The sequence below is a fragment of the Limulus polyphemus genome, unplaced genomic scaffold, assembly GCF_000517525.1.
Source record: "Limulus polyphemus unplaced genomic scaffold, Limulus_polyphemus-2.1.2 Scaffold3117, whole genome shotgun sequence".
Taxonomy (NCBI): domain Eukaryota; kingdom Metazoa; phylum Arthropoda; class Merostomata; order Xiphosura; family Limulidae; genus Limulus; species Limulus polyphemus.
In genome coordinates, this window is record NW_013668727.1 from 1 (window position 1) to 18133 (window position 18133).

Sequence of the window (18133 nt, forward strand, 5' to 3'; positions counted from 1 at the left end):
GTAGTCTACTCTGAGATTTTACAATATGAGGTTTCATAGAAAACAACTTGTAGTCTGTGGGGTATGGAGTAGTTTGACTAGTGGTATGAGGGGGTTTGTAGTCTACACTGACATCTTACAATATGCGGTTTTATATGTAGAACAACTTGTAGTCTGTGGGGTATGGAGTAGTTTGACTAGTGGTGTGTGGGGTTTGTAGTCCACTGATGTCTTACGATATGAGGTTTTATATGTAGAACAACTTGTAGTCTGTGGGGTATGGAGTAGTTTGACTAGTGGTGTGTGAAGGTTTGTAGTCCACTAATGTTTTATGATAGTAGGTGGTTTGTAAGTTACACTGATATCTTTACATGAGAAGAATTAACTATGAAGTTGGAACCTTCCTTATTTAAAATACGGTAAAAAACACTGTAGAACCATCCAAAACTGAATTTTTATAGGAATGAAAATTAGGCTGACTTTTACTAGGTGTGCCTGAACTTGTTGAAGTGGTAGTCTTCGGGGGGGTGGAGATTTTGGGCCACTAGAACAATGTGCTGCACTTGAAATTTTGAAAGTTGAAGGATATTTGTGTGTAAAACAATTATATTATGTCCATAAGAAGATAAGTGTTCTTAGATTATATACATGCTTGAAGTCATTTTGTAAATTCATAAAAATTAGCATTAGGGTTGTTACATTTATACATTGAAGGTAAAGTTTGTATGTTCATACTGGCTTTGTAAAACAACCAAAAATATAGAAACAAAAGTAGAAGGTAGGTTTATTTTATTATTATTCACTTTCAGTGAATTGTTTGTATAAAGGTAAAGGCAAACACAAACTACAGTATTTTTGTTTTGTTTTTTTACTACCTGAATAAGAAAAATGTGCATGGAAACATTCCTACCATGGCAGACAATATAATTTGTGTCAAAATACTATAGAAGCAGTTGAAACTTGCTGAATAATAATATTAAGGCAAAGATTGTTCTGATTTATTTTTTAGTCAAGAGTGTAAAAGTCACTTCTTGGTGTAAGTAATAAAGAATTTACAATATGCACATGTTTAACAATCTTACGTTGTTAATATAAGCCTCATCTTAATACACAACAAATTATCAGGTATTTCATATATAACCAAAAAAAAAAAGAATTTAAAGAAAAGATCTGAAGAAAACAGGTCATTCAAAGAACTCATTTACACAAAAATCAATAAAACATTCACAATATCTTCTCTGATTTTGGCACTTTTGTTCATTTAATTTCATGGAATACTTATCTCTTCCTGTTGGAACACACTTCTAAATCAAGTTTAATGATAACACAATCCAAATTGTTCGAAGAAAGAAAAACTGGAGGGCTGTAGAAAATATTACACGGTGAAAGTGAAGAGGGGGGGAAAGGTTAGGTTCTTGGAACAGGAACCTTAACTTTTGAATTTTTTTTCTTACACAAGCAGTAAGCATATTTTTATGCTAATTTACAAGCTAGGAAAAGAGTGTATACTGTGATCCTGAGATAAGTAGGACTGAATGAAAGTGAACTGACAGAGAAGTATTGGATGGTACAAAACTGATCAGCCGGCCCCTCCCATTAACTCATCTTCATATTGCTTGCGGAAACAATCACCAACAGGGAAGAAATCCCAGCATCTTTTCTGGTATAACTCCCAAACATACGTTTCCTGTAATGACCAGCAGATTATGAATAAAATTTCGACTTTTTAACATACAGCTAAGACACAAATCTAAGGGTTTGTTAGTTTGGAACTTTGTAAGTCATTATCAAGTTTAAATACCAGACACTGTAGTTATGTTAGAAAATATTTAAATATTAGGTTCACGTTACTGATGACATTTTAGTTTGTAAGGAGAAAATCTGTATTTAACTTTCCAGTGTTAAGTTGCATTATATACAGTTCAGAAAAGTACATTTACGACAAATACTTATGTGACATTCGTTGGATAAAATCAGTGCACACTTTCAACTAGAACAGTTTACTTTTAGACTGTGGCTACTGTTACAGGGTATGATTATACTCTGGAATGACTACTCTCAAGGTAGAAAGTATCACTTGTAAGTGATGACCATGAAAATACGATGCACCAGAAATGTTACAGGAAGTTACCATAAGTATAGAAAATGTCCGTTTTCTAGTTTTAAATTTTTGTCAGTGAGTTTGAAGTTTTCTTTCAAAAACTTCTCAAACTACCTTTTCTTATTTCACTCATTGATTAAGACCTTCTTTAGAATGTTTGGAAACTGTGCAACTTTCCACTAGGGAAGTGGCTTCTTCACAAACTTCAACATAAATGACTTTGTTTTTTTTCACAATCTCAAAAACTCTATCCACCATTTGTGCCTCAAATTTATTTTTCTTTTCACAGTTTTACCAGTATGGTGGGACATTCAAAATTTGACCAAAAACTGCATGTGCCACCAGAAAAATCATAACAATGGCCAATCAAAGGTATAATTACACCAGGTAACAGTAGCTATTTCATTAATTTCATCGTAAATTAAAAATATAGGAAAAAAAGGTACTGGCTAAAGATGTACTGGTTATATTGCACATTTATATACTTAATTTGAATTAAGGAGATTGGACATTACTAACCTCAGTCATTATATTCACCTGTCTAATATGGAAATATATTCACATAAATTACTATTTACATGAGTAACACTTTGTCTAATTACAGTTTCAATTTTAGTGTTATAAAAATTAATCTAGTTTTGGCTACACTCAGATGAATTGCATCAGTTTATTGTGCAAACAGAATTAATGATGCAAAAAACACAGTAACTTAATACACGACAAATATATATAAATCAGTTAGCTTGAAGAATTGACCTACTTGATGTACAAAGCCTGTGTTGTGATTTGGTTACTGACAAGTTTTGTTATAATTTATGACTAACTTGACTTGTTATTCATGACAAAATAATTTTACCATTTCATTTGTAAATATGTATTGAATCAGATCTTTTCATGACAATTAGATCAACATTTACCTACTATACAAACTTGCCCAATGCCCAGTTTATTGTATTGTTTGGATAATTGCACAAACCTTCGCAAGGGGTTACTTGTACTAACCAACCACAGTTTTGAGCTGATAGACTAGAGAGAAGGCAGTTAGCCAACAGTGCTTCCAACTCATGAGCTACTCTTCTACTGTCAAACAGTTGGATTTGATTGCCACTCTTATAATGCACCAAAGTGAATAGTGTGATTTTTCATATGGGATGCAAACCATGGGCTCTCAGCTTCACAATCTAACCACTAGGCCATGCCCAGTCCAATCTGTTTGTTAAACCCTTGTTAATGAACCAAAAAGGAAAAGTTACACACCTCATTTCTCTCACCACTGTTGTATTAATAGAAATGTCAACTAAAGGTGTTGTGATGATAACTAATTTTGTTGTTTTTTAATGTCATATTTAATTTCATACAATTTACCTACCTTACTCTGACTTGCAGTATTTGACCTATTAAAAGATGTCACAGTTTAAAAAATGAAAGTTTACATACCTGACCTGTATATTCAGTATCGGGTTTATTGATCAGATGCATTAAGAAGAACCTGTAAAAAATAAATGATGTGAACTGTTAAAATACGTTTAATGTTACATTAGTGAAGATACTAACAAATGCTACAATTCTAATCTGATCTTTAGGTTTGTGCATCTTGACCATGTATATAGGTTGGTCAGAATAGTAGAAACAACTTTTAGTTTCTACATTTATTAATATGAAATTGGTCCACCACAAGCAGAAAATACAGCATTAATACAACATGGAATTGATGAAACAAAGTGTTGTACATCACAAAATTTTTTGATCATTCATTGACCAAAGCTTCTAATTGTTGAAGTGATGGTGGAATTCTGTTTTGATAGTTGGTTTTAAGAACTGACCATAAAGGCTCAATAATGTTGAAATCTGGCGAATGTGGTGGCCAAGTTAGGCACCTAAGCTTTTCTTTAAGAACCTTAGCAGTATGAATTGGCTCATTGTCTTCCAAAAACAAGCCATCTCTGTTTGGGCTGTAATAAGGTTTAAGTAATCATTTGTTGTCACTTTACATTTCAGTGAAATTTTAGGCCCCAGACAATTCGAACAAAAAATGACCATATCATCAATGAACCTCCATCATGGTTAACTGATGACACAGGACATCCAGGGTTGCCAACTTCATTAAGTTTTAACTATATATAAACATGCCTATTTGGTGGGAAAATTGTAAAAGATGATTCATTTGATCATACTACATTTTTCCATTGACTTTACATCCAATTTTTATGTTCTTGCTACCATTTACCTGGGGTTTTGCATTTCTTGGTGCTACTAGAAGTTTTTAAAATGACAAACCTACCATAGCAACCCATTTTGTAGAGTTATCTTTGAGTTGTATTGAAAGAGATTGTTTGTTCTAGGCTATTGTTAAGTTCTGCCCATACTTTTAATACTGTAGTTGTTTTCACCCGACTTCTTGTGTTAATGGTCACGATTTGTTAACTTGTTTTTAGATAACTATTATGTTTTTTCTTATGTAGTTTTATTTTTTGATGTTCATGTTGACATCGCTTTTCATACTGTTTCTTGGTATAAACTCATTATTTTAGGTGTTTGTGTAACCGAGAACCCAGTTAGACTTTAACCTATAAGAATGCCTCTTTGGAAATCTGACAGATCTTTTTAGCTTAACATTTCTAGAACTTCAAAGCTCTATTTCTATACAGAGAAGTTCAATGATATAGAATAATGTAATGCATAGTTCAATTACCACATGGCTATATTTTACCCTCTTAGAGACAATGAAATTTGAAGCAAAAAAGTTTGTATTTCCATTATTTCGTCCAACTCCTGTATACATTGAAAACTTGAAAGTCTCTAATTTTCTTAACATAAAAAAACTTTATTAACTTATTACTAAGTATGGTTGGATTCCAAAGAAGAGATTTCTGAAACCAGTGATGTCTTTTATTTTTCCACATGAGTATTATTTTGGAAGATGGCAATAAAGTGTATCATTATTTGATCTTCTATGCAATATTAATAGGTTTTTAGTTATTAAAACAAACCAAATTTCTCTCATCAATTAAATGAATAATTAAAACTAATATGCCAGTAAAATTTCTCTAGTTATCTTAAATCTTCATCAGGTAAATGTGATAATTTTAAATTATGGCTGAGGTACCTATGGGGTATTTTCAGCCTGAATACATTGATTAAATGGCCAAGTCAAAGACTCCTGTGACTTCTTATTTATTCACCCATAATTCTGAACTACTGACACAAGGAGGGCAATCATTCAGTAACAACCAATACCACAAATACTTTGTTTTGCCTTAAACAAACTAGCCTTGTTACTAATTGCTTTTCACGTGCACAAAAATGATTAAACTTTTAAAGTCACATTAATTTTTTGTGACTACAATAAAGGTAGGCACTTTATTATCAGCAATTACTATTTGAAGACAATGGGTATGAATTGTACCTCTGATGTTAAATAATTACCACAGTTCTGATGAGTTAATATTCTAACTGCATTGAAATAATTAACTTGAAATTCAAACTTACATGTAATTTGCAAGATTATGTTCTTTTTGGACATGGGTGTCAAAACCATGGGGTACTTTATCAAAATAGTCCTTTCCAATACCACAGATGAAACAGTTGGACTGAAAACAAAATTATTTCATTTAGAAAACACACAAATCTACATTTTTACTACAAAGTACAACCATCTAATGGTAAATCATCTAATAATCAATAATCTTCACAAAGTGAAAAGAAAATGGATGTCGTTTATTTAAATATTTAAAACATTGTCATACACACAAATTATCATTAAAAGAAACTTTTGGAAATACTGACCATAAGGAAAAAATGAGAATGCTTTATGATTTTGTAATAGCTCAAAAAGAAATTAATGAAATAAAAAAATATAAATTAAAGTCATCAATCAACACAAGAAAACAGTTTAGTAAACTACGGCTTCTTAGGCTCGGTTTTATAGCTTAGTTTTGTTTAAGAAAAATTTTTAGTTTTTGACATGTTATTAAATGTTTATAACTCTCGAAATGTCCTTCAAAGATACAAATGTAAATGTATTTTAGGAAAACAGTTCTAATTATGTGATAGGGGGGATAAACACATTAATAAGAGTAAATCAAAACAATGTATTGTTTTTAATGGTTCTCTGAACCCTTCTCAGTAAGGTAATCTCTAACATGTTTAGTCCACTTCTGACCATTTATTCATAAATAATATTAACTGTAATACTGCCGGTGTTTGGAAGAGTTAATGATGTTACCTCCATATCATCTACTACACTTTGCAGCTGGTCTCTCAACTCTCCAAAGGCATCAATAATCAAACCTAAAGAACAAAAGAGAGTCACAGATCTCAATACAAGTTTAAAAATTAAGCTCTTAAAGAGAAGAACAAGGAAAAGTTGGTTTTATTCTTTAAACTGACATGTGAAAGTTGAACTGTATGTTACTGTGTTACTAAATTTGAATCTATAATTAGATACAAATCCTAAAGGTAATAAAGACTTTGTTACTAAACTGGAACCCACAACTGGGTTTAAATCTAGAGGTAAGAGATGCTTATTACCAAATTGGAACCCACAAGTGGGTTTAAATTTAGAGACAAGAAAGATGTTTTTACTAAACTGGAACCCACAACTAGGTTTAAATCTTAGAGGCAAAAGAGAGAGAGAGAGAGAAAAATGAATTTATTTATGCAAAACAATGACTGATCCCTTAATGTTTCTTAAATTTTTTATATTTGCTGTCTTCAAATAGTCTTATCTCTAACTGATAATAAATCTGTGGTTGATAAATAATAAGAAAAAATTTTATGGGTGTAGTTATGGTATTTTGAACTAATGCTGAGCTATTTACATAAAGCACGTTTAATACCCTATTTAAAGAAAGCAACCTTTACCTTGGATGATGGCCAGCAGGATTACAATGACAAAGAAGAAGAATGTGATGTCAAACACAATTCTATAAACTTCATAATCATCACCATCTGGAGGTTCAATCTCATCACCTGCAAGGTTGAAAAAAAGTAAACTAACCAAAGAGTTCATACATATGATGAACCTTAAAACAGCTGCTTTGTTAATAACTAAGTCACATAGCCTAATAGTGCAAGTTCAGAATTATAATGAGTTTTGAAACAGTAATTCATCAAGATAGCAATTAGCAATAGAGGATTGTTAATATACTTAGATTTTAAGAGTATAGATTATACTTGGACTGAAGACAGACATTAAAAATATAAGACTGCCTGTTTGTTTCTATATAAAATAAACTTTATTTTATACTTAGCATCTTAACTTTTTAAAATTTGAATAACTTAAATAAATGAACAATTGGTGAGGTTGAAGTCATACATACCGATACCACCACCTGCACGAACACCTTTGTATAAGTGGAAGACAAAGCACTGAAAAAGAAGCAGAAAAAATTAGTTAGTTGCTCGGCAGTTCAGCTATATCCCACACTGAATTTAGAAATGATTGTACTTTACTTTTGATTAAATACAGTGCATACTAGAATGTGAGATAGTGAATTCTATTTTCTTTTGGTTATGGTTTTGTTTACTGTTCATTTATTATTCCTTCTATTGTTTAGTTTATCTATGAATTGTTACATTAAAACACTAACGAACCTTCTAGATGATCACGTTTATTTTGAGAAATTATTACTGTTTGTCACTTGATATTGTTATTAATATGGAAAAGTGATTTTAATATAACATAATGTTTAGGGACAACATGGAACCTACTGTTCCATCTCGGCTGTCCCATCCTCTAAACTAAACTATCAAATAAATAAATTAAAAAAAAATATTAAAGCCAGTCCTTATCATTAATATAGTTATCAAACTTTCTCTTAAACGCAGGTAAATTTACTGCCTACGCAACATCCAAAGGCAACCCATTCCAGAGGCCAATTGTGGAATACTGTGTGGTTGTTTTTTTAATTAGGTTTTTCTTTTTCTGGTTCTTTTTCCTGATTTCATTAGTTGATATACTTAATATTGATATTTATGTTTTATTGTCGATTAACATTAGTCCTGGCCAGGCACGTGTTTATTAACTGAGTTTTTGGTAAGTGCTAAAGTTTATTCCAAGTGTTGTTACAGTTTAATAAATTGTTTTTGTGTTGAATCCTGGTTGCAGCAGCATATTATTTTAGACCATTACAAGAAGTGGTTGTATCAGGAAAGAATAAGTCTACTTACAGTCAGCATGTTGTGACACTTCTGGTCAACTTGGTCTTCTTCCTCTTGAACATAGAACTTGCGGAAAAAGTTGAACGCTATGACAGTGTAGATGTACACAATGATTGTTAGGAGCATCACTGTCAGCACCAGCTGAAGAAAGTATACAATATAATCTGACATGATGCACATGCAATTAATTTATTTGATATTATTACTCAAAATCATTTAAATTTTATATTTCTCTCGGTGTCATTAGATTTATTCACAATTATCATAATCTTTAGATTATAAATAATTCATATTCATTCTTGAAACATATCATAAATTTGATGGTTATTATAATTTTTATAATCTTTTATTTTTGTTTAATTACTTTGATATCTTTTAAAATATATTAACATATTTTTTCTTTTGAAATTGCAGTATTGTGAGTTATCTTTTTTGGTTTTGAAGATTTCAAACGTTTACATTACATTTTACAACTAATCAATAATTGAAAGTAAATACTTGTATTCTTAGAAAATTTAGTAAGGCAGGTGTGACCAATAATAATTTTCCAGGTCTCAAAGAACGATGTTTGTGATTGTATTCTTAAAAACCAAAACTATTCGTTTTTGTTACCAAAAAGTCTACACAGAGTACAGAACTTAAACTACACTTGATACACACTACAAAGACAATAATCAATAGATAAAATGTCATGAATTACTAGTATGTATTTTCATATTGTTATCCTACAAAACATTTTTTAAATCATAAATATTTTCAATGCCTTTTATCAAACATCACCTGCTTTCCATTGTGTGTTACAGACTGTAGGATGGTACGGAGTGTTTTGAAACCCACGGCCACATCCAAAAGATGTGCAGCAAAGAAGAAGTAGTTAAAATTACCCATCACAGAGAAAACAAAATACCACAGATTGTAGAGGAAAGACTGGAAAAATAAAAAAGAATAAAAGCTTAAATGAAGTATATTAGACAGCATTTAGTACTTAGATGACAGCAACGTAATTATATAAATACAGAACTTTTCAAAGCAACTTGATTTGAATAAACATATTGTTGTAAGCTATATTTTAAATGTTTTAATTTAAATGACTGCTAGAAAGAGCTCATCATTGTGATGACATCAAGATCTAGAAAGTTCACAGAAGATAAGAATGGATAAGATTCCTGGGTTATGTAGAAATAAGAGTACAACATAAATATGAGTCAGTTTAGTGCCAGTCAGTTACTTCATTGTCATAAGAGTTATTCAGTATTAGTAGTGAGAGTTATCACATTTATTCTGCTATTCAGTTACTCAATAAGTTATATGTATTATCCATCAATGCTAATTAATTTAGGTTTATATCTTGCAGTTAATAATCAAAAATTGTATATGAAGTTAGGCCTAAAATTGAACATAACCTGTATCAAACATCATTGAAGAAATAAATTAATTCATTATTGTTAGTTGGACTGGACATATCATTATTCATAATAAACAATCCTAAAGAATTGTACAACTATAGAATATATTACAACAATACAGTTCTAATAATATTTAATGAAACAATATTTAAAAACAAGTAAAGAATAACAATGCTTCAAAACTTTTGTTCATATAAGTATAATTATGAAATAAGTTAAGAAAATAACATAAAATACATAAAGATGCCAAAGTTAGTGAAAACCTTGTTCAATTAAGCCATTTGAATTACTAGTCAAAATATGATTAACGTTAAGTTACAATTATGGCTGCTATTGTTTGAAGATCGTGTAACAACACAGGTCATAAAACATTTATTACACCCTTAATATCTGTTGTTTTATACAATCAGAAGAAAAGACTCATTTGAACACTGTTGTTCACAGAAGACTGAAATGAGCTTAGTCAGAAGACAAGCATTACATGCTTGTACTACTATAATTTGGGGGAAGAAAATGACTTCTAATAGTAACTTCACTGTAAAATCAATTAATAAATTTAAGATATAACAATTAGATGTAACTCCTAAGAGCAATGACTTACATTATCAGTAATAGTAACTCCAGCTTTCCATATCTGATATTTCCAGTCAACATCAGTGATACTAAAAGTAACAGAAACCAGAAACCATTAGAGAGAGGTAGAATATTATTAGTTTGGAAGGTATTTTCTGTATTAATCATATGAAACTCAAATGGTTAATTTAATATATCTAATCTCTTTTACAGCCAAATTTTTGGTAACTTTCAAATTTGCAATTAGATAATTTGTTTCATATAAAGTATTTTTATTCAGTAATTTTGTTGTTGTTAGCACAAAGCTAAACAATGAGCTATCTGGACTCTGTCCACTACGGGAACTTAAACCCTGAACTTCAGTATTGTAAGTTCATAAACTTACTACTGACCCACTGGGGGACTGTTCAGTAATGGACAGCTAGAAAATGAATAAGTGCTAGACTATGAATGCACAAATTACTGGCTTGTTTTTATAGTGTTCACTACCAGTGGGGACTACATATTACATCATATTGAGTAATTTTATTTTCTTACTTGTTACAACACTCAGTGTAAAGACTTTATCAAAAACATTGTGTAAAATCACTCATCTACTGAATAAAACACATAGAGGACCCCATTAGTAATTAGTGAAATTAACTGCAATATTGATGTTATTTTTGCTTAAAGTTTTGTGTGACTCTTTATGTCATTACAGGCCCTGTAATCAAGAATGTCATGGACCCATAAGTATTTTGATACATAGTTTAAAAAATCTGTTTAAAATGCTGATATGGACCCCACTGGAGATTCTATGATTAATGCTTTACTAATGATACAGAAAAAGCTTTGAAACTTCTTTACCTAAGTCATTTCTGATTGAATAACTGTAAAAACTTAACACTATTGTAACATGGGAGATTTAAAGCCATCTAGTTGATGCTATTATTTTAATTCATCAGTTAGTAACTGACAATAGATTTTCAGTTGAGTCTGCCAATCTCATAAGAGGGTTGGTAACAATTAAAAAAAAAAAAAGAGTTTATTAAAATAAAGATTATTACACAGATATAAAAACCTTTTGTGTTTCTTAAGCAGTATTCATACAGCCTATGTCTAAATGAACACTTACATTAAATAATGTTTGACAATACAAAAGATTAAAATAAGATACAGTAGCTAAAATTTCCAGAATAAAAGAAACTTACAAACTGAAGTATCCACCCAATCCCTTATCTTGAGTAAAAGATGCACTTTTATCAATTCCAAGAAGGTTACTGATGGCATCGTAGTCATATGTTTCACTATACTTCTCCCTAACCTGTTCATGTTTAAAGAAGAAAACATTTCAGTCAGTGACTGCTTTCATAAAAGAAAGTTCATTTTCGTTAATCTAAGCATCTAATAAAAGTACAAGAAGAAAGGTTTATTTGTTGAACTTTGAACTCAATGGCAACCTGTGCTAGCCATCTTAATTTTTCAAGATATAGACTAGAAGGAAGGTAGCTAGTCAACACCACCCACTGCCACTTCTTGGGATTGACCATCACATTATAATGCCCCCATGTCTGAAAGTGTGAGCCTGTTCAGTGATGGGATTCAAACCCACAACCCTCAGGTTGCGAGTCGAGTACCCTAATGACCAGGCTTAACAAGAAAGGAAACAACTTTCTAAGTTGGTAAGTGAAGTAGTTTATAATGATAACATATATGAAAAGTTTTTATAAACATGTGCTAATCAACTGCTGTATATCATTAAATGAAGAACTAATATGCATTATAGTTGAATGCAGAATAATATATATCAGTTTTAATCTATGCTAACAATTTAATAAGCAGTTGTAATATACATGACATGTTTCATTATGAATGGATCTGAATACAATGGAATATCTTTTTCTAGCAGTGCCTTCTTAGAAAAAATAAACAAAAACTGATTCCACTACTAAATCTAATATACTGGAAATATACAAATAGTCAAAGAACACATACCCTCTTCTTGACAAACTTGTCCCAATAGTTCACTGGAAATGAACTAAAAGCAAAAATAAATATTAAAATTCACTTAATCCATAAGTTCAAGTTAATGAGTCAAAATGAAAAAAAAAATTGTGTTAAACCATACTTAATAAAGAAAACTGCTTAAAAACAAGGAAAAATAAAAAAGTTAAACATGGCAGAGTCATGTAAGCATGATGCAGAATATCTTATGATTTGGCTAAGACTTTCACTGTTACTAGAACATTTCATTAGGCCACACCTAGCCCAATAGATATGGAAGTATCATCCAACATATAGAAACAAATTTTCAATGACCATCTAAATATTCCAAATGAACAACTACAAATATAATTTGGATGAATAAAACATTTTCTTATTGTTTTTTCTTTGTAGTCTAGGCACAATAAATCATATTATTCAGCACATGTACATTTAAATATCATGTTTACTTATCCTAACCTTGTACTTATCACAAGCTTGTCCCAATGACTTCGAATGTCATCCTCTGCTGGTTCTTCTGATATGAACAGTCCATCAAATTCCACACTTCTTGCCAGTTCCTTTTCTCGTTTAAAGATGGCCAGGGGTACCTTATTTACAGTATGTGTGCTCTTTTAGTATAAAACTTTAATATTACCATACATATAACCTCCCTAAACAACAATCACTTAACTTTTGTTCTTTCAGTAAAATCAACAAGCAGTGATATAACCTCCCTAAACAACATTTACTTAACTTTTGTTCTATCAGTAAAGTCAACAAGCAGTGATATAACCTTCCTAAATAACAACCACTTAACTTTTGTTCTTTCAGTAAAGACAACAAGCAGTGATATAACCTCCCTAAATAACAATCACTTAACTTTTGTTCCTTCAGTAAAGTCAACAAGCAGTGATATAACCTCCCTAAACAACATTTACTTAACTTTTGTTCCTTCAGTAAAGTCAACAAGCAGTGATATAACCTCCCTAAACAACAATTACTTAACTTTTGTTCTTTCAGTAAAGTTAACAACCATTAATATATGTAATATAACCTCCTGAAATAACAATTACTTCACTCTTGTTTTCTTGTAAAGTTAACATGCAGTGCTGTTTTCTGTTGAGTAAATATTACTTCACTGTTATTTTCTTCATCGAGTTAGATCTGCCATTGTTAACATCCTTTAATTTTTTTCTGTCAGTGGTTTTTCCAAAACTTGAAATAAAATGGTTGTGACACTAACAAAGCAGTTCACTATAAAGAATATTACAACTTTACAAATGTTACAAATTTTTAGGTTGTATAGTATTCCAGGCTTTAGTAAAATTGTAATGATAAGCAATAATTATGAAAGGTTGTTGTTCACTGTTTTACTTCCCTAAAAAATATCCAAAGAGCAGATGAAGATAACACTTAGTTTCTTTTTTTTTAGCACCTATGCTTATCTTGTAGCAATCCATTAAACCACATGATTTAAAAATGCATAAATCATTAATCCATTAATTGCTAAACTGTAATACAACAACTTCAGAACCAGTTTTATTAATGGTTAATATTTCTAATAAGAACCAAAAATAAATGCCAAAACTAGGATGCAATAACACTGTCAAAAATGTATAATGTTCCAAAATAGGTACATCAAAATTTATGTGGTGTTTATGCACACGTGGAAGAATGACTGAAAAGTTATTTGTGTAAAATACATTGTATATTATAACAATTTTATAGAAATGATTCCTAAATATATATTTTATTTGTTTGTTAAGTACAAGGTTATATGATGGGCTATCTGTGCTGTGCCCATCATGGGTTCAAAACTTGGCTTTTAGAATTAAAAGCCTTCAGACTGAGGGGCTCATAAACCTATAAAGAAATAACTCCCAAACATGATAACAGAATTTTGCGCAAAGCTACATGAGGGCTATCTGTGCTAGCCGTCCCTAATTTAGCAGTGAAAGACAAGAGGGAAGTCAGCTAGTCATCACCACCCACCACCAACTCTTGGGTTATTCTTTTATCAATGAATAGTGGGATTGAACATCACATTATAATGCCCCTATGGCTGAAAGGACGAGAATGTTTGGTGGGATGGGGAAATCAAACCCCTGACCCGCAGATTGTGATGTCGAGCTCCCTAACCACCTGGCCATGCCATGCCTCACTGGCAAGTAATGGGTTAATAGTTTGATGCTACTTTGTGGAAATATTTAATAAAAGCAGGGTAAAGTATTATTTATATGTGCCTTGCGACAATAATTCCCATTTAATGATTTCACAGTCATGAACTCATACTTCGTTTTTTTTACTAAGGAGATGCACAACAAAGAGGATATAGTATCAAGCTGAATCTTTAATATTTAGAACTTTAAATACTGAGAATGTTGGAATATCTATGAAATTCTCACCTTTAAGTGGTAGTAGGCAATCAGCATGCAAAAAGCAACAAAGGAATGTAGAAGGGCAAATAGACGTAGCACAGGCCCTAAGTAGAAGAACTTTTCTTCTATTATTAACCATTCCTCCAAGTCTCCTTCATCTTCCTCACCACCTTCAATTTCACTGTCCCCTCCAAGCAAATCTTCAGTCAAGTTGGTAAGGATTTCACTAACTTCAGGCTGCTCTGCAATAACTTCTTCTACTTCATCTGTAGTCACCTACAACAGCAATAACTTATGTTACAAACTTGAGAAAAATAATAAATCAATGACAACATTTTATTTCTATTCATCTAACTAACACTATATGGGAAAGATGGACCACTCTTTGAAAAACAAACAAGTTCATTGTCATTCAATACATGGTCACATTTTATTTTATACATCAACATACAAGCAGTATATTATTCAGTTTTGTGGTCGAGATCTCAATGTTCAAGACCAACACCTTGTACTGAATTACACAATGAAAAATAAAGCAAGAAGAATAAAAATCACATGTATCAAACAAACTTTATTAACATCTCAACTGCAAATATTGTACACATTAACCCCACAGTCTTTGTTTTAACGTCTCCTCCTATGAAAAAATAATGAATGAATACAAAAAATAAAAAAGGTCGTCAGCAAATAAAGCTAAAACCATTAATGCTGTCAGTAAATTCTTTATGATCTTTAAAGCCAAACAGGATCACAGCAGATCTACTAGACATGTTAAATATCAGGGACATTTTGATGTAAATACATACACAAGATCAAGTTCATATAAACTTGTAGTAAGCCTTGTGTAATACAATGTATAGTAGCAGTTAGTTTTGAATAGCATGTGTTGTAAGCACAGATTAGTGGCTGGTGACGTTAACAAAAATAAGGAAGGTGCCATAACAATCATTGCAAAGGTGTAGTACCAAGGAGGTTTTACTAGTAAAACATCTTTGATGCTACACTGCACCTTGTATGAACTGTTGTATCATCGATTTTTAGCACTTAATAATCGTGGGTAGGTGACTGGTCTAATACAGTTAAAACTTTTAAATTTAATTGGTCTCGCTTTCAAACCTGTAAAACATCAAGACCTTCCAAAACGTGGTCTTGAGACCTACAACACTGCATATTATACACATAATACATGATAACCAAAAGAACAAAACCTATGTGTGAAGCATAAATAACATTCAACCCTTTGGGAAAAACCTTCATTTGACTGACTGTATTATAATCCCATAAAAACTCAATTGTTTCAAGCCTCTGAGTTTTGTGTTTAGTAATTGAAAGAAACAATAATGAACTGTACTGTTGATCCCTAATCTATTAAAAGAGTTGCAATATGAGGGTGCAGATTGTTTTGAAACAAACCTGTAAATACAAAGCTACAATTGTGGTTTCTATTTTTGTTTGTTGAATTGCATGTAAAGCTATACAAAGGCTATAATTTAGAAGTGATATACTAGAAGGAAGACAGTTGGTAAACACCACCCACCACCAAATCATGGGCTTTGGTTACTCTTTAACAGTGAAAAGTAGGATTGACAGGCACATTATAGTGCCCTCAAGGCTGAAATGGTGAGCAAGTGCCCTAACCACCAGGCCATGCCAGACCGTGGTTTTAGCTGAAAATGATAATACTGAAAACATTTCTTTAAACAAATGATTTTTTTTATCACTGTTATAATCCGCTAAGTCACTTTATAATTTTTGTAAAATTATGTTGTTTGTGCTTATAAAGCTGTTCATCTTTATAGCATTAGTAGATAGCATAAAGAACTGCATAACTCGATTACTTAGTTATCTCTTTTTCAGTTCTAGTTTGACATCTCTCTGGAGCAATTCTTTTTTTCCCTGGTGGTAAACATTGATTTTTAGGAAAACATTTTTGATATTACTATTCATAAAGTGCTTAGAGGAGTTTGAATTGATATATTTTGTATGATTTTTAAGTCTTACCTTATTTTAAAGAAAAACAAATTATATCTTTGTTCTCTGCTGAAAGTATTAGTAAATTTTTAATTTTCAGATCAAACGTTTTATAAAAATGCAGACAGATTCATAAACAATGATATGGGCTTTCAACTGAATCCATTATGGAAAACACTTTTCAATGGAACAAGTATAAAGAAATTGGATCAAGAAATAATACTCGTGAGATGTCACTGTTCTCACACAGTATACCTTTGAAAATGGCACACATGTTACGTTAAAACTAGTAACTTTATATTTTTGTAAATATGTGTTGTTTTCCTTATTTAAGACTTCTAATTTGATCAGTTCTAACCTACAGGGTGGACACGTGAACTCCCTCTGACAGAGCTGTCAACCATTTTTAACCATAACTTTACACACTGCCAGAAAAAAAAGTTATATTGTGACACCCTATACAAAACCCATAAATAAAAAAAATGTTTTTTTTTAATGATGTCAGTAAATAACGGTTGCAGTCAATAGAAACAAAACTGTATGATTTACAAGCAACCCAACTCTGCTAAAACAAACTGAAACTTGGAAGCATTTGAAATATGGTGTTATATACACCTGGAAAAAAGTTAAGCACCCCCGTGTTTTGTTCAAGTGATTCAGATTCGACGTTCTTGTGACTGATTATAAATTACCATTCAATCTAAACGTGTTTATCAAATGAAATTATGCATTATTGGGCACAAGAAAACAAGATTATCACCGTAAAATAACAATTTTTGATTTACATATCATGACATCAAAATATGGTTTTCACGCTTAAAATTATCTTTAATAAGTATTGTCAGTGAAAGCTCAAAAACGTTATTGAATTGTGAAATCACATTACAAAATGTCAATCATGACCCACACATTGATAATTAGTCATCGAAAAGTCAATATCAGGTATATCCACCGTTTGCCTGGATGACTGCTGCAACCCTGCGCCGCATACTGCCAGTTAGACGTCTGATTTGTTGAAGCGTTATCTGTCGCCATTCTCGGTGCAAGTGAGCTTCTAACTGTTGCAACGTCTGTGGCGGAGGCTCCAAAGCCTGTATTCGCCTACCCAATTGGTCCCACAGATGCTCTATAGGGTTGAGATCTGGACTTCTTGCTGGCCAAGGAAGAGTGTTGACGGATTCATTCTCTAAATAAGCCTTTACTGCCCTAGAGCGATGAGGTATTGCGTTGTCATCCATGAATAAAGGTCTTGACGCTACCGTGTGGTTGTCAAAATGAGGCACAACTACAGGTGTACTTTTCGCCAGTAAGGTTGCCATTGATTGTTACCAAATCCAGCTTGCAATCATGCGAGACACAGCCCCATACCATAACTGAGCCCCCACCAAAAGGCACTGTTGGAACAATGTTTCTTGGAGTGTAAGCTGCGTTACGATGCCTCCAAACACGGGCTCGACCATCAGTTACGTGGAGTAAAAATCTACTCTCGTCTGACCAGTGTATTCGTCGCCAGGTTTGAAGGTTCCAGTTCTGCCTTGAACTGCACCAGGCCAACCTCTCCCTGCCATTGATTGTTACCAAATCCAGCTTGCAATCAT

General features: G+C 31.9%; 1 protein-coding gene across 1 annotated transcript in view; it reads right to left on the reverse strand.

Annotated features, from left to right (window-relative positions):
- Nucleotides 1-751: 751 nt before the first annotated feature.
- LOC106468694 (ryanodine receptor-like) overlaps nucleotides 752-18133 on the reverse strand; it is a gene marked incomplete at its 5' end in the record, with an annotated part of 134442 nt that continues 117060 nt past the window's right edge. Inside the window, 13 exons of the mRNA XM_022397055.1 lie at nucleotides 752-1666; nucleotides 3518-3569; nucleotides 5570-5670; nucleotides 6306-6370; nucleotides 6944-7051; nucleotides 7402-7450; nucleotides 8252-8383; nucleotides 9023-9169; nucleotides 10250-10310; nucleotides 11412-11524; nucleotides 12196-12238; nucleotides 12664-12794; nucleotides 14592-14840. Of these exons, the coding sequence (XP_022252763.1) occupies nucleotides 1559-1666; nucleotides 3518-3569; nucleotides 5570-5670; nucleotides 6306-6370; nucleotides 6944-7051; nucleotides 7402-7450; nucleotides 8252-8383; nucleotides 9023-9169; nucleotides 10250-10310; nucleotides 11412-11524; nucleotides 12196-12238; nucleotides 12664-12794; nucleotides 14592-14840 (1359 nt within the window). The remainder of the gene's footprint in view (nucleotides 1667-3517; nucleotides 3570-5569; nucleotides 5671-6305; nucleotides 6371-6943; nucleotides 7052-7401; nucleotides 7451-8251; nucleotides 8384-9022; nucleotides 9170-10249; nucleotides 10311-11411; nucleotides 11525-12195; nucleotides 12239-12663; nucleotides 12795-14591; nucleotides 14841-18133) is intronic.